Source organism: Mustela putorius, unplaced genomic scaffold, assembly GCF_011764305.1.
Source record: "Mustela putorius furo isolate JIRA1106 unplaced genomic scaffold, ASM1176430v1.1 tig00003834_pilon_pilon_pilon, whole genome shotgun sequence".
Classification (NCBI taxonomy): Eukaryota; Metazoa; Chordata; class Mammalia; order Carnivora; family Mustelidae; genus Mustela; species Mustela putorius.
This window is the reverse complement of record NW_025421987.1, coordinates 33871759-33895019: the sequence shown is the minus strand read 5'-3', so window position 1 is coordinate 33895019 and position 23261 is coordinate 33871759. Positions and strand designations below refer to the sequence as shown.

The window sequence follows — 23261 nt, the reverse complement described above, 5'->3', positions numbered from 1 at the left end:
TGAAGACATTATCCTTGTTTCTCTACCTTTTGAGCCTAATGGTGAAATCAGTTAAGTAAAATAGTAATTTCAAGATTTAGTAGTAGGTGCAGTGACAACACTTGAACAGGGGACAATAAGAGCAATAAGGAGGGAATGAATATAATTGAGCAGTGGTAGGGAAGAGGAATAGGATTGAACATCTCCCTTGGGTTCTAGCAGGAAGAACCAAAGTTAGCAAACTGTAGCTGCCATTTATTGAACATTTCCTATATATGTGAAAATACTGCAATAAGAAGTTAATATTTATTATCTCATTAAGTCTTCAAAGAGTCTCTATGAGGTATACACTACTTCAGTTCACATTTTGTGGATGAGGAAACTGAGCTACAGAGGTTAAATAACTTGCCAGTGGTTATACAAGGAGAAAGTGCAAGTCTTGAGCCAGGTCTGATTCCACAGTGTGTGCTCTTACCTGGACACTGCACGAACAAGTGTTTGCCAGCATGTCCAAAGGCATGGATGGAGATGAAGGGCATTTACATATTCATAGAATTGCAGGAAGTCATTATGATGGGAGCTTAGTTTGGAAAAGAAGGAATACAGGAGGTGGGGCTGGACAGGATCTTGAAGGACCTAGTTTGTATTCCATGCTAATGCACTTAGAATTTAGCTTGAAACAGGGAGAGGGGTGTTGATAAAAGTATATTAGGCAGAAGAGTTCACATTTGCATTTAGAACAGTTATTTTGAGAACTGTGGAAAATACATTGGGACTGAGATGGGAAAACATTGAGACTGGAGGTAGGGAGCTAGTTAAGAGGTTATGGCAATATCTCAAAAGAGAGATGATAAATGTCTAATACATACAGCAGACATTGAATTGAGGAATCATTAAATAGGTTGGGCCTACTACAAATTGTTTATAACTAAGGAGAGGGAGGAATCTACCATAATTCTTATTAGGTCCAGGTCTGGTTGACTGATAGATAATAGAACATACTTTGGATGGTGAGGTTTTGGGAGGAGGCTAGGAAGAGGGTAAATAGGTTTTTGGACATGTTGACTTTGAATTAACTGTAGTACATCCAAGTGGAAGTACACAGCAGACAGTTGACTTTCCAGGTCTGCAGTTAAGGAGAAAGTGGGGCCTGGTTAAACAAAAAGTGTGTAGGTAGTTTAACTGTGGACTAAGAGAGAAAGCTGGGCATCGGGGGTTGGGAAGAGGGCACTGCTGTCTGTATATGGAGTTTTGAGGAACACTAATATTTATTGTGAGTCAAGGACTAGATTTCAATGAAGAAGAAAGCTGTTATGGGGTGGACAAAACAGTAAGAGGAAATTCAGAATCAAGAGCTATCGGAGGCCAAGAGATAAGAGCAAGAAAGGAACTGCCTATTGGCCCAGGAGCTATAGAATATTCGAGATAGAGAGTAAACCGTGCACTTTCAGTTTCTCGCAAGGGATTATTGGCAGCTTTGGAAAGAACTGTTACAGTGAGGAAGAGGTAAAGGCCATGTGGCACAGACTTAAGAAGTGAATAGGAGGTGAAGAAATGCATTTAGATGATTGTTTTAGGATGCTTGGGAAGAGATAGACAAGTACTAGTAATTTTTTAAAAGTTGACTAATATTTAAGCATTTTTTATATGTTAAAAAATAACCTGTGAATGGCATGGGGGATGTTAAGCTAATAATCAACTAGGGAAAGTCCTTGGGGTGACTAGTGGGTGTGGAGGCAGAAATGTAAACTAATGGATGAACGAATACAATTGTGAAGAGGAGGAAGGTGAGGAGGGTGTGGATAGTTGGGGTTGCAGTTAAATATATAGGTAGGAAGTATTGGAAGCTTCTGGTTTCTCATTTAAAGGGCTCAAGAAATACGGCTTCTTTGGAGAGTATAGGATAAGCTTTTGCAAAAGGGGAGTGATTTAAGGGTTACAAAGGAGAGAGAGAGGTTTTGCATGGAACATATACAAAGATAAATGATTGAAGGCCCAGATGGGTGGGAGCTATGACAGTCTCCTGTTGTTCCCCTAGTAGCAATGCAAATTTCCTTAGAATTCTGTAAGACTGATTACTCTCCTGCCCATCTATAGCACTTTGTTCATACGGAAGGATAGCACTTGGGATTTCCTGTTACAAAAAGTATGTATCATAGTTCGAAATGAGAATTGAAAGCTTCCAAAAGATAATTGCCGCTCTTTTCCGTCATTGTATCCCCTCATCCTATCACAATGTTTCAGATCAGGTAATTCTCAATAAAGATTTTTTGCATTTGTACGTTTCAGAGCTAGACTTGTGTGCTGTGACTACAGTGTATTGAGCCTTCTCTGCAACATATAATAGCTGTTTTCAGTTCTATGGTCGGAGATGGTTTCAGTTGGTGGTCTGTATTTACAGAGGTTGTGAAGTCCAGTATTTTTGGCAGTTTATATAAAATAATTTCCCCATTTCATTTGTAAATTTATCTGTAGCTCTTGCATCACTGATGATTAGTTATATTTATCTATTCCTATCTGATTTAGACTGCTAGAGGCTTATCTTGATTATTCAGAGTTTCCTTATTCATGTTAATTATCTATGTGCTTTTATTTGCTCTCTATATTTTAAATCTTTTTTTTTTTCACTTTGATGTTTCATCAGAAAGCATTAGGCAGAAGATAGAAAACCCAAATCAGATAATTTCACTGTTTAATAGTTTTTTTTTTTTTAAATAAATGTTTATAGAGGATGAAGCTGTCATTAACAGCTGGTGGAGTGGCATTTTTGGACTACCCTTATTTATTAATTAGCACAAGGGCTATTCAAGTTATGGCTTATCTAGGTCAGTTTTACTTTGAGTTTTATTGATAGTATTTAGTCTACTTAAATTGCTTCAGCTATAAGATTGTTCTATTGCAACAAAAAATGCAGTTCAATTAGTGCTTTCTGATTTTTTAGAAAATTCATTCTCTAAATGTAAGATGAAACTCCAGTTTTCACCAACCCCTTCTTACTTAGAGCCTTCTAAAAAAGTTTGCTAAGAAAACTGAGCTCTTCACTTGTATCTCTTTTATTAAAGGGTAATTTTTAGAAATAATTTTAAAAATCTTGACTCAAACAAATACAAAATGACCATGTATCAAAGGTTTTATTTCACGTGTTAATTAACAAGTAAACCAGCAAGATGATAAAACCATCTCAGTTTTAAAAGAAAATTGAGAGAACAGACATATTTATAGGCAATCAGGAATGGTGAAGTGAATTTTCAAATAGATGCAGTATTATCCTCAGGGCAATAAAACGTGATTTTTTTGAAATCTCTTCTTCCACCAGGGAGAAGTGAATTGCAGAACAAAGTTTATTTGTATCTCTATGGACATGAATCATTTGCATTGCCATCAGTTTTGCCAAAATTATAAAATAGCTCAGACAGATAAACACAGTAAAAGGCATAGGGCCTTACAGAATGAGATCGTCCCAAGGAATTTGTCACACAATTTCCAGTACTCCATTGAAAGGGCACTCAGGAATCTTTCTGTCCATTTCAAAACCTTTCACTATATTTACTAACTCTTTTCTTTCTGATTCCAGCATCATACTTTTTTCTTTCCTTTTTTAAAAAAAGATTTATTCATGGGCGCCCAGGTGGCTCAGTCATTAAGTATCTGCCTCAGCTCAGGTCAGGATCCCAGGGTCCTGGGGTTGAGCCCTGCATAGGGCTCTCTGCTCAGCAGGAAGTCTGCTTCACTGTCTCGCTCTTCCCCTGCTGCTGCTCATGTGCACTCGCGCACGTGCTCTGTCTCTTTTACTCAAATAAATAAATAAAATCTTTTTTTTAAAAAAAGGATTTATTTACTTAAGAGAGAGGTGGGGGGGGGAACAGAAGGAGAGAGAGAATCTCAAGCACACTCCGTGCTCGGTGTGGAGACCGCCATGGTGCTCGATCCCACAACTCTGAGCTCATGACCTGAGCCAAGACCAAGAGTTAGGACACTCAACTGACTGGGCCACCCAGGCACCCGACTTCTCTCCTTTTCAAACACTATAGTTCCTCCCCTCTCCACCCCCAGTGCTTCTTGCTCAGGGATGACAACTCACAGGCCCAAGGCTTTGAAGAAATAACACAGTTTGGACCTGCCAATCAGAGGAGGTCCAGATCATTACATTAAAATGCTGTATCACCTAACTTGTATAGTATTGCCCCTCATGTTCATAGCATGGTATTGTTAGAGAGCCCTTGCCCAGGTCTTTTCTCCTTTGATGCTTACCACAATTCTACGAAGTAGCCCACTGTTCGTTTTTGATCCTCTTACAGAGAGTAAACCAAGGCATAGAAAAGTTAAATGAACTGCTTAATTTGTACTCAGGCTTTCTGAACATTGTCCACTTCATATTCCACTCTGCATCCTAGCATTCAACGCACTGGGAAGTTACTGAATAATAATTATGTTCCTAGGACAATAATATCTGATGCTCCTGATTTTTATTACCATTTTACAAATGTAGAAAGAAGAAATCTTAAGAATGAACTACGGAAGTTGATGTTTTATTTGCATTTGTTAGTGCTTTGTTTTTTGAGGGAGAAGCCTGCTAATTACTAAGGTAAAAGGGTTGTTAAATGGCTGAACATTAAGGAAGACAGCTATAATTTTTCCGATATTCTCATACATGTTAGATGAAAGGTAAGTGATTGTGTCTCCTTTTCCAATCCCTCTTTTGTAAGGCAATGATAGTTTATTCTCCGGAGAAGAACTGATAGAATACAGTAGTCCACATGATCTGTAGGGAATATGTTCCAAGACTGCCAGTGAATGCCTAAAGCCACAGATAGTACCAATACTACATATTTTTTTTCTGTATGTATCTATGATTAAATTTAATTTATAAATTAGGTACAGTAAGAGATTGACATTAATAACTAATAATAAAACAACAGTTATAACAATGTGCTATAATAAAATTTATGTGAATATAGTCTCTCGCTCTCTTTTTCAAAATATCTTATTGTACTATACTCACCCTTCTTCTTACGAAGTTGTGAGATGATAAAATGCCTACTTGATGAGATGAAGGCTGTAGGCAATGTGATGTGACCTAGAGTTAGGGTACTATAGATTGTCTGACCATGTGTTAGAAGGAAGATAATCTGCTTCTAGACTGTGGTTGACCAATAGTAACAGAAACCAAAGAAAGCATAGCCATGGGTAAGTGGATAAGAGAAGACTAGTATATTTATTATTAGCAGTATCTGCTCTCTCTTGGTATTAACTTGTTTCTTAGCCTTTTTTTTTTAAGTGGTTTATGGTTCCTAGGAGGAAAGAATACCTGTAATATGTATTTGGAAATTGTTTTCCATGGTTTCAGTGAAATATAGGGGTAGGAAAATGCTTTTATGTTGCATATAATACTTCCTAATACTTACATACAAAATGACTATTGCTGTCTGTATTTTGCAATGGGAAAGTAGCCACAGAGAATGTTTTTCTCCTTAGCATTCTGACTTTCCATCCTCGTGGAGAGATGTGATGTGATTCATTTGGCTTACTTTTTTGTATTAAAGTATAGTAGACCCCATCATCTTTTTTGGAAATGCAAGACAAGCATAGAAATAAACTTCCTCTCAGTTTAGCAAGTTCTATTTGGAGGAAGTATATACCAAATATAATACTTAGTTTGATTTTCTGTTAAAAATTTTTCATGGATCGGACAGTATTTTTCTATATATATCAGTAGGCAGTAATGATTACTTCAAAGCTTCCAAAGCTAGATACTACACCTGCATGTTCCAACAGGGTTGCTGAATTTATTCCCAAGATATATGGTAATGTATACTTTGTATTACTGAGATTGAGTAAGGAAAAGTTACAATGTTGTCTGCCAGCTGTGCACATTAATATTAAAATAATTTGGATTTTTTTCACCTTGCCTGTCTTCTCTGTAGTTGCACTGTTTGCTTAAATGAACAAGTGAAACATTGCTCTTTATCTTAAGGATTTGTAACAACTTGTATAGAATTCTATAATGAAATGAAACAATTTTCTTTTTCTTTTTCAGGTTCAGCTCAGCTAATATTTAACATAACCAAATCTGTAGAATACACTGCTTGCAACGAAAGTGTTATCATCCCATGCTTTGTTAATAATGTGGAGGCAACAAACATTAATGAGATGTATGTAAAGTGGAAATTAAAAGGAAAAGACATTTTCACCTTTAATGGAGCTCTACAGAAGACCACTCATGGTGATAAGTTTAAGAGTACAAAAATCATACCACAAAAATTACTAACTGGCATTGCATCTTTGGAGATGGATAAGGAAGAAGCTGTTGTAGGAAACTATACTTGTGAAGTAACTGAATTAAGCAGAGAAGGCGAAACCATCATAGAACTAAAATACCGAATTGGTAAGATTTCTACAAAAGCTTTCCATTTATTTGTCTTGTAGCATCCTGGTCCTGTTAGAAAGGGGTAAATGGGCCTAGATACTCCTTTGAATCAAAAAGTTGGCTATTAATAATAAATGCTGATATAATGTTTAATAGCTTTAAGTTCATGTGTTTTGTATTATTTCCTTTTCTACTTTTCAGAGTGAACCTCCTTTGTGGTTGGTTAATTTTATATTGTGTGGTTCTCAAACTTTTGGTCCAAGGACTCTTCTGTTGGGGTGCAGTCCTGAGGTCATCTACTCTGCATTTCTGTTTACTGCCATCAAGAGTACTTTATTGCATGTGATTAATTTTCCAGTCTCTTTGCAACTGTTTGGTCTTTTTTTTTTTTAACCTTACACTTTGATCAGAGGTTGACAAGTCTCAGCTATGTCCCGTTTGCAGAGAATAGGTTAGAAGGAGAATCAGGAGATTAAAAAATCAGGTTATCATGGATGAGTCCTTGAGGTTTCCTATGCTTAGCTTTGCTTTGGTGTTTTTTCACTGGCCAAGATTTAGAAGAACTAGAGATCCAATTCAGTGTATTTGAATTCAGCCTTGATTATAGCACCATGATTCTGCTCTTTCTTCATAAACGTGGTTTGGTGAGTTGTATAAAGCAGTCATTAGCTGAAGTAAACAGCCTGCTTTCTTTTCTATTCTTTCTAGTGCCAGTTGATTTCTTCAACTACATACAAGTGCATTATGACTTTCTGTTTTGAAATATCTGTTTACAATCACTAGACATATGACTGATTTTAGGATTAGAGCATACTTTGAGAACCTCTGCTTTAGATGGAACCAGAATAATTCAATTGGATCAGCTCTTTGCCTTCTATTCTTCTAGTGTTCATGGTTATAAAATGCCTGTTACCAGATTGAGAGTGGGCTGTTTAATTTGATGGAATATTTTGACATGGTTTAGGATTAGGAATCAGAAAGTGAATTCTGTACCCTATTCTGTAACTTAATTATTTGCCTATGTGATCTTGAGAAGTTTATTATCTGGGTTCAGGTTACCTATTTCTGGGGTAGGGATGAAAATCTATCCCTGCTTTTTTGTGTCCTGCAGTGTAACCAGCATCAACTAAGATCTCTTGTGTGTAAGTTCTACGTCAGCCATGGTGCTTTGCAAATGTTGGTTGTGTTCCTCGGATGTTTATTTTATGAAGTGAGATAGCAAGTTGCTGAACCTGGCCTTGGGTATTGGGAGAGGGATTTCTGTACAGTGAGAAATGGGTAGGAGGTAGCTTAGAGCAGGTTGGCAGAATTTGGAAAACATTTCTGCTAGAAAATCTCTTGCACTGTAACTTTTATTTTATATTTATTTGGACTAGGGAGCTTTTTAAAAAAATGCGAACCTTTCAGCAGGGTCTAATTATTCAAACACAGTGTCTGGAATTATATAATCTGATACCTAGCTGAAATTTTTCTGAAGGAATGTATACTTCTGTGGGAATGAAGAAGTAAGACCAGGGAGAAGCAGTGATTTTGGAGTGCAGTGTCAGTCATTGAGAGGCAAACCTTTAAGCTCTAGATATGAAATTTGAAAGACTTGATGCTGGAATGAAGATGGTTGGGGAAGAAGTACCAATATCTGAGATGAAGACAAAGTTTATAATTTTATAAAAGTGTGATTATTTTATCTTTTTTTATTTTCAAAGTACCCTGTTAAAAAATGAGTTGTACTTACCTTTCGGGACATTAAAAAGAGAAGATACTGTTTTGTTGCAGATAATGTAGAAAACTCTACCGGAGGTCTCAGACATTTGACTTTGCACTCAGTTTTATTTTTTGGAGTAATTAAAGGTTCATAGGAAATTACAAAGATAGAACAGAAGGGTGCTGTCTACACTTTGCCCAGTTTCTGCCAGTGATTACTTCTTGTGTAACTATAGTAAAATATCAAAACCAGCAGGTTCACAGTGGTACAATGTGTGTATGTTTGTCATTTTATCACATGTGTATGTTTAAATAACCATCAATACAATCAAGATTCATAACTACTGCTGCATTGACACAAAGATCTCCCTCAAGCAGCCTCTTCATAGTCACCTCCCTGCCCCCTCCCCAACTACCCCCACCCTGGCAAGCATTATCATGGTCTCTGTGGCTGTGATTTTGTCATTGTAAGTGGAATCATACAGTATTTTGAGACTGGCTTTTTTCAGTCAGCACAATGCCCTTGAGAACTATACAAGTTGTGTATATCAGTAGTTCGTTCTCTCTCTCTCTCTCTCTCTCTGTGTGTGTGTGTGTGTGTGTGTGTGTTTGTCTCTGTCTCTCTTTTGGCTAAGTAGTAGTAGTCTATGCTATGGGTATATCACAGCTTGTTTAACCATTCACCTATTGTAGGACATTTTGGTTGTTCCCAGCTTTTGGCTATTACAAATGAAGCTGCTGTGAACAATCATGTACAGGTTTCTGTGTGGACATAGTCTTCTTCATTTCTCTGGATAAATGCCAGAAGTACAATTACTGGGTTATACTAAGTATACGCTAGGTTTTTAAAGAAACTGCCAACTGTTTTCCAGAATGATTTTTTCATTTTACATTCTTATCAGCAGCATATGAGCAATCTAGTTTCCCCGCATCCTTGCCAGCATCTGGTGGTGTCTCTGTTTCATACCCATTTTTGACTGGAGAAAGAAAGAAACCTCCTCTGCTCAAAAATGTTAAATGGGGGCAGGACTCTTACTGTGGAATACAAAGTTACTGTAGTAGAGATACTTACCCATCATGTGGACTTTGGGGATTTAGGCAGTAGAAAACAATTTTACTATGTTGTGCTTTTTTTGCAAATGTAGGCATAAAGGAGGAATAGAAATTACTTAATAGAGAATTCTATTTAGTGGAATGTGGGTAATGGTGACCATTGTGTTCTTTTTTTTTTTGAGGGCTAGGACGGAATATGTAGATGTACTGTATATGAATTAGAGTTGTATATGCCTGTGGTGTCTGTATATAGTATCATACCATGGAAGGAGCACAGGACTTGAATTTAGAAAGCTTTTTCTATACTTCACCATTTTCTAGTTTAAGATAACTTGTTTGAGAAACTCAACCTATGTGGTCCTCAGTTTTATCTGTAAAATGGGGATACTATCTTAATGACAGAATTGTTTGACGTGTGTATAAGTTAGTATCTCTCTCTCTCTTTTTTTTTTTTTTTTTAAGATTTATTTATTTATTTGACAGAGAGAGATCACAAGTAGGCGGAGAGGCAGGCAGAAAGAGAGGAAGGGAAGCGGGCTCCTTGCTAAGCAGAGAGCCCGATGTGGGGCTCGATCCCAGGACCCTGAGATCATGACCTGAGCTGAAGGCAGAGGCTTTAACCCACTGAGCCACCCAGGCACCCCAAGTTAGTATCGCTTAAAAAGATTTACTGAGTACCTACCATGTGCCAGGCACTGTGCTAGACATTACGGATCCGCCAATGACTAAGACATGATCTCTACTTTCTAGAAAATGAAAGCAGTATAAATAAGAACAGTAAAATAACAATATTTGAGCACATAGCAGATAATTAATATATATTGTATCCTATGATCTTCTCAAGAACTCTAGCAGATAGACATAGGTCTTACCATTTAACAGATAAGAAAACAGGTGAGATTTAAACTATTTGTTAAAAGATTTCACCTAGATCTGTCTGTCTTCAAAACCCAAGATTTTTACCACCATGCTATATGGTTTCTTTGAAAATAACCAAGTACTAAATATAAATAGTAGCTACAAAATTTGTTATTAATATCTATATTGATATTAATATCTATATTGATATTAATAATACAAACACTGGGAGGCTTAAAATTTTACATTTCTGCAAGTAAGTTATTAAGATTTTTTTTTAAAAAAAGGTTATTTCAAATTCAGTAGAGTTGCCATTTCTGTCATTGTCAACAGGATATACATTATGCTTATGATGTTGGCATGAGGGTATTGGAAGATCTTGCAATAGGTGTCTAGTGCTGTATAACAAATAACAAATGTAGTGGCTTAAACCAGCTTCCATTTATTAGCTCACAGTTTTGTAGGGCACAGTTCTGGTCATGGTATAACTATGTTCTCCACATGAAGTTTTACAAGGCCAAAATCAAGGTGTCCACTAGGCTGTGTTCTCATATGGCGTTCAAGGTCCTGTTCCAAGCTTACATGATTGTGGTAGAATTCAGTTCCTTGTGACTGTAGGATGGAGGTCCCTGCTCCTTTGCTGCATGTCCACTTCTGGGGGCTTCTCTCAGCTCCCAGAGGTTGCCTCATTCCTTGCCACACAGCCTCTTCCATATGTAAAGCCAGCAAAGAAGATCCTTCCTCTGGTAGAACCCCTCTCATATTGAATTCATTTCCAGGAAAAGCACAAATGTAATCATTTGATTACACCAGCCTTCTCTCTCTCAAAGGCAATTGCTCCTTTGTGAAGCCAGCAGGTTGGGCACCTTAATCACATCATCAAAATCCCTTTTGGCATATGACACAACATAATCACGGGAATGAAAGCCATCATGTTCACTGTTCCATCCCTTCTTCAAGGGGGAGGGAATTACAAATGGCTGATTGCAGGGAGCAGGGGTTTGGGGAGTGCCTTTAGAATTCTGGATTATGTAAGTAGCCTAAACAAGTCAACACATCAGAAGAGTCATCACAATCCTGAAACATCAAGTAAAAATTTGGCTTGAGTTTTAGTTTTATAAATTTTATTGTGATCTTCTTTTGTGGTAACTGGTGTTCGTGAAGGTTTACACATGTATGTATTTGAAGGAAAAGCACACTTACATCGATTAAAGTGATCTTTTCACTTTTTCCAGTTATATCCCGTTTTGTACACAGTGATAAAAGAAATGAAGTACTTGGTTTTTATAACACTTAGGCTGGGAAGAAGAATTCAGACACTCATTCATAGACCACACCCTCATAATATCATTTCTTTGCTTTTCCACTAATGAGTTCATCTTCCTGAGAGCCTCACTACCTGAACAGGAATTGGGAAAGAGTAATGGGCAGAGTTGTCAGCCATAGCGTGAATGGAATAACATTGCCTTGGGTTATCTTTCTTAATCCTAAAGTGGAAAAATATCTGATATTGTTCTTAGTCCATTTTAAGCTTTTTTCTTAATGCCAAAGACATTCAAAATTGAGAAGGACCTTGGAGAAGTATCTTGTCTCTTTTCTCCCACTGAGGAACAAGAGTTAAAGTCATCTGACAGTAGTACCAAAACAAATCAATAGCTTAATGGGCATATAAGTGGTTTTATATAAAACATTGGCTTTCCCCCCCAGCATCTCATTTGGTTCTTGAATGTCCAATTCAGTGATCCTCAGACTCTCCGCCTTGACAGATTAAAGAGAGAGAACACATTCATGTCAGTGAGAAGAGAGAAATTATGGCAGAGGTGTGCAGCCCTGATTTTGAGCTGAGAGAATGACGGAACATCCCCTCCATGAATGTGAACGTACACACGCGCGTGCGTCTATGCACACACACTCTTACTGTGGAGAACATATTAAAATCTTGGGGTGGGGGCTGAGAGGGGAGAATGTGTGAAGTTTGAATAAACCTTCTGATAAGTTTCCATTAAGAATCACTTAGACGGGCGCCTGGGTGGCTCAGTGGGTTAAGCCGCTGCCTTCGGCCCAGGTCATGATCTCAGGGTCCTGGGATCGAGTCCCACATCGGGCTCTCTGCTTGGCGGGGAGCCTGCTTCCTTCTCTCTCTCTCTGCCTGCCTCTCTGTCTACTCTGATCTCTCTCTCTGTCAAATAAATAAATCTTTAAAAAAAAAAAAAAAAGAATCACTTAGACGATGGTGTTCTTTGTTTTATTATCCCGCCTTCTGTATGTCACCGAAATGTCTTCTTATTTCCACAGAGAGGCTTGGAGTCCTCCAGGAGTCATTTAGTCTCTTGCTGTCTAATTCATGAATTACCTCTATCACACCCCAGGAAGTTAGCATTCAAACTTCTTACCTGAACCCTTGACATGAGGAAACTCTCACTTCCCAATGGATCTCAGTCTCTTAGTAGGCAGTTGCAGTTCTAACTTAAGTGAGGCCAGACTTTGCAGTCCTACAATTTCTTTCTCACAAGAAGGGCTATGGTATTTCCCTCCTAAGCTTCTATTTTTCCCTAAGGTTGAAATCTCCAGAGTTTCCAGCCATTGCTAATGGTTTCAGGACCCCTGTTCTAGTCACCTTCCTTTGGAACAATTTCCTGTGTGTCTTTAAGTGTTATGAGGGAAAATGTACTCGAGACTGTGTTTGTGGGTCACACCTTGCCTTCCTGCCACTACCCAATTGCTGCTACAACTTTCTGATTGATCCTCCTTCTGTAATCCATTCTGCACATTGCTGGAGAAGATTTTAAATGAATCATGGTCGTTTCTCTCCCATTTGAAGCTTTCCAAACAGTTAGCATTACTCTTAAAATAAAAATCCAAACTCTCATAACAAGCTGTTAGGAGATGATCTTGTCCCAGCAAGATTCCCATCTCCTCTTGTATCACTAAATTCTAGCCACCATTTATTTTCTTGAACTTGCTGTTCATTTGGTGTCTCTTCTTCCCTATCTTCATGTGGCTCAAATCCAGTTCCTCAAAAGTCTGATCTTCAGTTCTTCCCTCTCCTCTAGCTCATGGTCCCCCCTGCCATGTTCACTAGCAGACCTTACATGTCTAGAATACCCTATCCATGGTGTGCTTTCAGTAAATATACGTGAAATGAAAAATGAGTGATCAGACCATATTCAGACACACCTCATATTAATAGGTTTCTATCAATATATCCTGAGATTGTTTTGTTGCATAGGGAGAGAGGTCAGTGAAAGAGCATTTCATTGTCAGCTCATCTTAAACACCTACTGATTATTTTGATCCTATACTGGCTGTATTTTGAATGTAGAGCCCATAAAATTTGCTGTGGGACTGGCTGTGGCATGTGAGAGAAACCAAGGAGTTATGGATGACTCTAAGGTTTTTGGTCTGAATAATTGGGGAAGTCAGCGCTACCAAAATGGGGAAACCCAAGAGGGGAGGTTTGGTGAAGTAGGCAGAGGGGCATCAGAAGTCCATTTGGGGCATGAAAACTTCAGATACTTATGATCCTTGGTTCATTATAGATCTTGGATACCAGCCCAGGGAGGGAGGTGGGGGGATGGGGTAACTGGGTGATGGTATTAAGGAGGGCATGTGTGGTGATGAGCACTGGATGTTATATGCAATGAATGACTCGTTGAACACTACATGAAAAACTCATGATGTTATATGCAATGAATGACTCGTTGAACACTACATGAAAAACACTACATGAAAAACTCATATACTGGCTAATTGAACGTAATAAAAAATATAAAATAAAAATTAAAAACGATCCTTGGTTCACTGTGCCTCAGTTTCCTCAGCATTAAGGAGGGGTTAGTAATTCCTCATACAATAATTGTGAGGATTTGAGGAGTTAATATAGACAACTCAAAACAAAATAATAGAGAAAATGGCTAGGGAAAATAAATTGATTGGGTATAGTCCTCAGATCATAGAGCTTTTATCAAAGCCTTTGGACATTAAATGTGAAAACCTAAGCATAATTTAAAAATTTTTTTCCTGCTTAGATTTTAGGCCAAATTATAATAGGTTTTCTTTGGTGTAGGAAGATACTCAGTAATACAGTTCAAAATTAAGGTATTGATTCAGAATATCTGAAAAATCTCTCTCTGGGTAGGGATCTGTGAAAAAATGAAAGGCAGTCCTCCATTCATTCACCAGCCAACCTCATGACTGTTAGAACCTTCAACAGCAAGCCTGTTGAGTCTCTGCTATGCGCAGGGCGAAATGCTAGGTTCTGAAAAGCTAATACTTTTTAGACAGAATTTATAATGTTGTTATAGTCTATATATTGGGAACATTTACCAGGTTTAAACATAAGGTTAATACAAGAAATATATCATTATGGTAGGAAAGTCCACCAGGTTCTTCACATGCTGATACGGAATGGCAGAGCCCCAGAGGATTTGAATGAATAGGGTCGATTGCAGAGGAATACCAGTGCTTGCTTTGGGCAGTTGAGGAATGCTCTTCAAACAGCAAATCCCCCATGTGCAGGCAAACTTCGAAATTTCTTTGATGCATTTATTTGGCTTTATTTTTAAAGAAGAAAGTTCATAAATAAAATCAGTGTTCTTAAGTGTTAAAATGAAATGAATCTTAATGTTTTAAAAAGTTCTCAAGTTATTTGAAATCTTAAGGTTACAGTTTCCTTCATATAGACTGTGTGGCTCTGTTTTTACTTGCCTAGGTAACATGTGACCCACTTAACAGAAACTTCCTTAATACCTAACGTTACAGTCATCATAGTGAAGGTTGACTGAATATTTGGTACATAGCCAAGCTTTGTTTTAAGCCCTTTTCTTTTTTCTTTCTCTCTCTCTCTCAAAGATTTTATTTTCTTATTTGAGAGAGTGAGAGGGAAAGAGGGGCAAAGGGAGAGGGGGAAGCGGACTCCCCGCTGAGCAGGGAAGCCAGGGTGGGACTCCATCGCAGGACTCCGAGATCCCAGGAACCTGAGCAGAAGGCAGGTGCTTAACTGACTGAAGCACCCAGGTGCCCTGTTTTAAGTCCTTTTCACGTATTAGCTTTGTTAATAGTTGCAACAGTCCTTCAATGGATAGGTGCTGTGTTGTACTGGTTTAACAGTTGAGATCTGTAAAGAACAGAGAGGTGTTAAGACTTTGTCCAAACCTCCAAAGTTCATAACATAGAGTCACGTTTCAAGCCAGGCAGTATGACTGCAGAGCCCTGTTCTCAGCTTCTGTGTCGTATTGTCTCCTCCATATATCATAGGTGAGGGAAAATGTGGAAAAAAACACTTAAATGAGCTTCTTGTTTCAGAAGTAAAATTTGCTTAGAAGTAAATTGTGTAATTTGTAATTATTTTATGGCCACAGCTTTAATAAGTTATTTTTGTTTTCTGTCTTCACAATAAAAAATATATTGTTGACTATCAGTGTCAGGACTTAACATGATTATAGTAAATATTAATTGTGATTTTTGTTTTCTTCCTAGTTTCATGGTTTTCTCCAAATGAAAATATCCTCATTGTTATTTTCCCAATTTTGGCTGTACTTCTGTCTTGGGGACAGTTTGGTATTGTGAGTAAGTATTTATCTCTATTTTTCATTTATGTTTTAATGATGAAAATGTTATTTCTGGGAGGTAATATTAGTGAAATGTTTTATCTGAGTTGTATTAGGAAATGTGATAATGTGATAAATAATAATGTATAGTCTTAATATTCTTCTTGAAGTGTGTATTTTCCCCCCACAATTTACTACAGTTCACTTTTAATTCCTAAGGTTTTTTTTTAAACTTCTTAAGAACGAATAGTGGAAATCCTAATAATAAGAATACCTTTAACTCTCTCTACTTAGGGTTTTCAGAGCCTTTACACACATTGTTTTGGTAGAGATGGTCAAGGCCCTGCATCAGTGTCACAGCAGGATCTTGTACTTTGAGCATGAAGACTGCCCTCTCTTTGTTTTCCTAGTTTGCCCTCATCCGTGTGCCCGTGTTCATCCTAGGAGAAGCCGCATCTCAACCATGTTTTTGTCATCCTTACCATGATTCTGCAGCCCCTAAGGAAGTAGCCATGGATGAATTGTGGTTTTTAATCGTGTTTTGCCGTGATAATCATGTGACCAAACTTCTCAGAGTAAATCTTGTTGCTATTTCAGATTTAGCATCAATTATGTGGAATTGTCACTACTAGGTAAAAGGTAATGTGTATTCTGGTTGATACTTAGACTCAACCATATTTCCCTACCAGTTTGGTAAAAGAAATTTACTACAGTGATGAAGTTCTGAAGTGACAGTCTAAACAATTAAACTTCTAACATGTAAGATTTATTCCTTATCTCCCTATCGTGCAATGAAATGGTCAGACCTTGAAGGACAGCGAACATTTATACAAGGCAAGGTGTGAATACTGCTGATCTCATTTATTTCATTCTGCAACCTTTAAAAAAATGAAAGCTAGTAAAATGTTGTAGTGGATTGGCCTATTGTATATTTCATGAATTTTACTTTTACTCAGAAATCTAAAGTGATGAAAATGGAGGAGAGATGACTGATTATATATTCTGTGGGCTCTGCTCAATGTGTGGCACTCTGGAAAATGCTCTGTGATTTCAAAGCTGTTCTCAGCTTTTGTCTAAAACAAACGAAAGGGAAGAAAGGGCTAACAGTGACAACTGTCAAGATATTTCACAACTTTTATTTTCAAAAAAAGTGTCTAGACTTCTTGTGGAAATTTTCTTAGAATTTTGGTAAGCCTTTTATATCACAAAAAAGACTGATAGAGCATCAAGACCTATTCAGTCTTTCCTGGTGTTGGAGAAAGCCTTTAATTCTATTGGCAGACCCAGGCCTTAAGCCCATGTCATATGATTGAGGTAGAGAATAGCTTTTTCTTAAGATTATGAAATTTTTTCACAGTAGTGTGATTTGTTGCATTTAGATTGGTTGAAGTTTGCTCACCATGGCATTATCATTAGTGACATTGTTTTTATTGTCTGAACCAGAAAATATCAGCCATATTTTTACAAAATAAGCTTTATAATTTTTCTGACTTAAAGAATAAATATCACTTTAGAACCCCTTATATAATATAAGAAATTATGGAGCAGAAACAAAAATCTGAAGTCCCCCAACATGGAAATAAATTATTGGTGTATGCTAGTGCGTTTCCTCCTTCCCCTTCATTTTTTTTCCTATGCATTTTTGTTATGTTTCTTTAAAAAAGAAAACTGTAAATGGACATATAGAACTTATATACATATATCCTGAATTTCCCCCTTGTTTTCAGAAATCTTTTTATAGCTGCCTATATTCTAATTTACTTAACTCTCATCTTCATAGATATTAAGGATGTTTCCAATTTTTTTTGATACTATGGAAATAATTCTGCTAAAGATATGTAAGACTGGAAAAGGCAGAGATATTTTAAGGCTCTTGATACATACTGCCAAAGTGTTTCTTGAAAGTTTGTATCAGTTACTGCAGATGAGAATATCTGTTTTTCACCTCATAATCCTGACATAATTCTAAAATCTTTGCTAATAATTTGATGGGTGAAAAAATCTTGTTTTAATTTTCAGTTTGTGTTAGGTTGAATGCTCTTAAATATTTATTCCACTGATCATATTTTAAAGAACATGCTTCTGAAGCCAAAAAAAATATCTTGGTGGGAATTTTTTATTTCAGCTCTCCTTAGAACAAGTAAATGTGGGGGTGGGGGGAGGGTGGAGGCGGGCCTTATGCTTGATTGACTCAGTTTGAACTCCCACAGAAGGTGTTAATGATAAGAGTACCTACATAATTGTGGAACCCTTGCTCTGTAAGATGGATGCTGGTAGCACTAACCTCTGCAGTCACATTTACAGTTCATAGGAACTCAGTGGGGGTAGGTGCCATCGTTATCATTCCTGTTTTGTAGATAAAAACCCGAGGTAGGTTTGACAGTTTGCCCACAGTCTCACAGCTCTTCTCTGGTAGTTCTGGGATTTGAACCAGTGCTGTTTACCACTACATTGTACTACCTCTCTAGTTTATTTTGAATTTATTTTGAGAACTTTTTTTTCCATGAAGAGCGAACCTATATTATCTGGGTACTCATTCTCAGTAGATGAAACTTACTAACAGAGCAGAATGTAGACCTACTTTGTTTAATTTCCTCAACAAGTATCTATTGACAGGGTGCCTGTGATTGTTAAGCACGGGGGCTTAGAGCCTCAAGATGTGGAAGTGAAATGCATATTGTCCCTGGCTTTGTAGCACTCACATTTCAGTTGAGGAAACATGTAAGTGTGCATGATCTGTGACCCATTTTGAGGATAGTCATGGATCTAAGTCTACCTTTCTGGGGATACCCTTTCTAAGAGACCTCCTGTTTATGGCCTGGGATTCCACCAAACAGGAGAGCCCTTCTCTTTTCTACTTGTCATTCGGTGATGTGTTTTTTAGAGTGTGATTATCATAAAGCCCCTGAGTTATTAATAGTAACTCACACCCATGACTTTCACTTTCTGGATTTCTAGTTCTTCTTAATTGTTTCAGGTTACCAGATTACCATTTATGGTCTATATTTGACCACAGGAGGCTTTTCTAGTTCTAGTTCTAATGTCAGTCTTTTGGTGGTTCAGGATTCAACTTGGACTTTCCATAGGCTAACCATATAGTAAAGAACAGGTTATGCCTTTGTTTTTAGGAGAATGAGTTACTTTCTACCAGAAATGTATTTTGAACTATATATCTCAGGATGCCATTGATCCTACTGAAGCCCAAGAAGATTTTTAAACTCCTGAAGCCAAGGAAGGACTTGGTGAGCCCTAGACCATGTTTTGAAGACAAAGATTTCTTACAGGGAAATATTCCTAAACATGTTTGCCTTTATCTTCAACTTACAAATTTTTAAGCAGAATCTTAATGCTTAGCAAACTACTCAGAGAGAACTTAGAACCAAACACCGAATCTTAACCAAAGTCACAAATCTCTAGTAGTAGTATATTTCAGACACTTTATTTTTGTTCTTAAAACAATACCAACTCACAGTTTCCCACATCAATGACAATTAAGTTACTGGCAGATTTCCAGGGTTCTTCTTCCTCAATCTTTGGTAGTACCCCAGGTAATTTCTGTCATTAAGATGTTTGATAAGTGATTTCACGTGTTGCCCACCAAGATCTATAGTTCCTATAGTTTTAAGGAACTGCAATGTTCTGAAATTCTTTGAGTCAGGCATATCTATTTTACTTTTCCTTCCTTTGAACTTGTCTTTACACAAAACTGTGAGACCATAAACATGACCAAGTAAGCGGAAATTCTGCAAAGCAATCAAAAATAAATGCAAAAAAATTACTGTTGCTCTATGACCTTTAGAATTTTGGTCAAAACATTAAAAACTCTCTTGCTGTCAGTAATAACACTATTAGGAAATGGGGGAAAAAAAGTAAAACGATTTAGTACATGGTAAATTAAAACATTAGAAACACTGAGAATTAAAGTGTTCCATCAAGAGTAGTTTGAATGGTGCTTGCCTCCTTCTTGTTATATAACTTGGAATACAGAGCAAGCATCTTTTTTTATGCCTCAGTGAATTGTCATACTCCTTTTTAGGTTTGGATCAGCTTCCAACATTTTATCCTTTGCATTTATAGTGTTATACAATATCTCCCAAGAATTTCTTTAAGTGAAGTTTTTTGCCAGAGTCACCACTTCTGGGACATCTGCATTCCTTTTGTCACAACCTACTCACTGTCCTCATTTATGCCAATAAGTTCACTTTTACTGAGTTTCTCTGACTGTATATCTAGAATCTCTTGAATGGCAGTGTGTTGACATTCCCACAGTCAGCTATTTTGTGATGTCATTTACATTTTATTTGAATCTCACTTCCAAAATTACTACTTTTTATTTCTTCATTCTTTAATCTCTGCTGACCCTGTTTCCTCCTTTGATAATCCATCATAAATTTCACATTAATTTATTACTGGGAGACCTGAAGGTCACACCACACGTGCTCTGCTGTCTGCGCATGAACTGAGTAAGAGATGCTCAGTGAGTAGTTACCAACAGTCTTTGAAAGAAGTGACATGATTGGTCACTGATCATGATGCACATCTGTTATTAACGGGGTGATTTGTGGACTGAAGAGAGAGCAGTGAAGTTTGTGTCTCATGCAAGTCCTCATTTAATCCATTGTGGTGTCGTGGTAGCTGAAATTTGTACTGTGATTTGGGGGCATCTGTGTTATTTAGCTAAACCATGGTAACTGAAATTCAGAAATACTGGAAGTGGACCAAGCGAGGACTGCTGTAATTTATTTCAAATGCATGCATTCTAGGCATCCTTCCTGTCCTTTTCTAACTTTTGTCATCCTTTCTCAAGGTTATTCCACAAAGATTTTGGTTACTTCTCAGAGGCATTTGGTTTGTATGTTCATGTAGAAATCATTGTTGGGAAATTCAAGGAAAAAATTCCTCACAACAGCCTTGAGATCCTACTAGGTCCTTGAATCCAATTTTTAGGACGAGCTTTTAAGTACTGAAAGTAATTAGATCATGAGCACATATAAAGAGAATGTAAAGGGACAGGGAGTGTCTTTGTAGATTAGAAAAATCATTCTGAAGAAGTGAGGGTGACTTGCACCAGGACAGTTCTGTCCAGGAAGGTAAAATATCATTACAATAAATAATACTACAAAGAGTCATTCTGTGACCTGGTTGATGGATTCTATTAATAGGACTTTGTTATTACGTTTACTCTGAATTCTGTTCAATAATCTTGAACTTCCAGTGCTTTCCCTTGATCCTCACCACATAATTATCACACTTATGTTATTACATGTTGTTAGGCCCTGGTGTTAGTAGGAGGTACTGAACAAAACTAGAACTCGGCAATGTACTCTTGTAGGAATGCAGTTGTTATTCCTTTGGGCTTTTCCAAATGCAAACGTCCCAACTTCCTGCCTACATTCTGAACTGATGGCACCGTCCACAAGACCAAGTGTACATTTGGAACCAAGAAAAGGAAGTTAGTGTGTCGGACATCTTCTCCTTTGATCTTCTGTATTCAAAGTACTTACTGCATGGTGCCTGGGCTCTTTTTTTATTTCTGGGTTCTTTGACCAGGCATGTGTCATTATTCATGTTTACACAATTGTTTCATCAAAGCCAGTTGGGTAGTGTATGGAGTTTATTGTAAGATTCTTTTCCTTGCCTTTTGGCAAGTAATCAGCATTAATGTTCCTTTTACTCCAGCACCAGATTCGCAAAGCCTTCATTGTTTTGTTTGTTTTTTGTTTTGTTTTGTTTTTAACGAGCATATTAAATTTTATAAAACAATAATTTAAATTAAATATTAATTTAATTTAATTTGAAATTAAATATATATTAAAAACTTTGAAATTGTAATATCACTTTGAAAGTGATCAGATGAGCTTTACTGATTGAAAAACAACATTGATTTGCAACTTAACAGATACCAAAGAGATCCTACAATTACTCTCCTAGAGTTATCAGAAAATAGCACTATAATAATGAAATCAAACAAATCTCCCTTTATGATTTATTCTTAATCTAGTATAAATAGGCTGAGGTCTGTGTAGACCTATATGGGCATATTGAATCTCATCTTTAGGGATGAAAGGACATGAAAACTAAAGTGGTAGATTTTATTTGATTTCCAGGTTGATCTGGTAATTTCACTAGATTTTGTCATCCACAAACCTACATTTTATTTTCTATGTCTTTTATATCGGTTACAAGGAGACAAGAAAACTTAATGGAGTATCTATTTATAACATTAGCTGTTACTTCAGGTAGTAGACAGACTGTCATTTTTTTATTCACATGAATTTGAAGATTAAATACATAAAGGGGCTTTTTTAGGCTAGGTTAAACACATACTTTTTATTTATTGAATTGGGAAAGAACATCAGGGAGTGTCATTCCATCCTCACTCCTGCTTCTTGCCAAAACACACACACACACACACACACACACGAATGTAAGGGCCTTGAGGCAGGAGTATTTGGATTTGGTTATTTTGTTCAATGCCAGGATTTAGAATAGTGATTATCACCTAGTAGGTGCATAATCAATTATTGTTACATAATCCTCTATTTGTGCCTTGATTTAGTTGATATGATTTGGGCTAATAAAATGGTCTGCTACATTGTAGGTGCATAGTAAATATTTCTAAAACAAATGAATTAATCGGGACACCTGGGTGGCTCAGTTGGTTGGACAACTGCCTTTAGCTCAGGTTATGATCCCGGAGTCCCGGGATCGAGTCCCATATTGGGCTCCCAGCTCCATGGGGAATCTGCTTCTCCCTCTGACCTTCTCCTCGCTCATGCTCTCTCTCACTGTCTCTCTCTCTCAAATAAATAAATAAAATCTTTAAAAAAAAAAATGAATTAATCAACCTAGCTCATTTCTGAGAAGTACTTGCTATACTTAATTATTTTATAGAAGGTATAAAAGGGGAAATTTTTAGAATTCCTAATTTTTTGTAAAAACTGTGATTGTTTCCTTATATATTTGCTATTCCTTTGAGGCAGCATTAGGGTTATAAGTTTGTGTTAAAAATATACATGCTGCCAACACCAAATGCTGATGAGGACGTGGAGCAGCAGGAACTCTCACTCACCACTGATGGGAATGCAGAGTGGTGCGGCCACTTTGGAAAACAGTTTGGCAGCTTATTACAAAACTAAACATATTCTTTCTGTATGACCTGGCATTGTGCTCCTTGGTATTTATCCACATGGAGTTGAAAACTTATGTCCATACAGAAACCTACACACTGATATTTATAGCAGTTCTTCTGTTGGGCAGTAGGTGAATGGGTAAATAAACTGCAGTACACCCATGCAGTGGACTGTTAGCGGTAAAAAGAAATGAGCTGTCAAGGCATGAAAAGGCATGGAGGAGACTTAAATACATATTAAAAGAAGTCAGTCTGAAAGGCTACATGGGTGTCCTTATACACTTACCCAGAGCATACAACATGAAGGCTGAACCCTAAGGGAAACCAGGGATGTTGGATGATTATGATGTGTCAGTGTAGGCTCATGCTTGGTAGAAAATGTACCGTTCTGGTGAGTGATGGTAATAATGGGGAAAGCTATGTATGTGTGGGTAGAGGGGATATAGCAGACTCCCTGTACCTCCCTCTCAGTTTTTTCAGAAACCTAAAACTATACTAAAAAAAATTAAGTCTTAAAAAAGTGTAAATAGTGTTATTGCTCATATTTTATTTGCATATTGATTTAAGTACTTTTGGCTGAAGAGAAATCTTTTAAAGCGTTGCTGATTTTATTTATTTATTT

At 37.2% G+C, this 23261-nt stretch overlaps 1 protein-coding gene across 7 annotated transcripts in view; it reads left to right on the top strand.

Annotated features, from left to right (window-relative positions):
* The window catches only part of CD47 (CD47 molecule), a 45736-nt gene that overhangs the window by 5800 nt on the left and 16675 nt on the right, over window positions 1-23261 (top strand). For all 7 annotated transcript variants that reach the window (XR_006609078.1, XR_006609076.1, XR_006609077.1 and 4 more), the window contains exons 2-3: window positions 6017-6364; window positions 15437-15526. Coding sequence is in view for 4 of the 7 variants with exons in the window: in XM_045088301.1 (XP_044944236.1) it covers window positions 6017-6364; window positions 15437-15526 (438 nt within the window). In the remaining 3 variants the exon portion in view is untranslated. The remainder of the gene's footprint in view (window positions 1-6016; window positions 6365-15436; window positions 15527-23261) is intronic.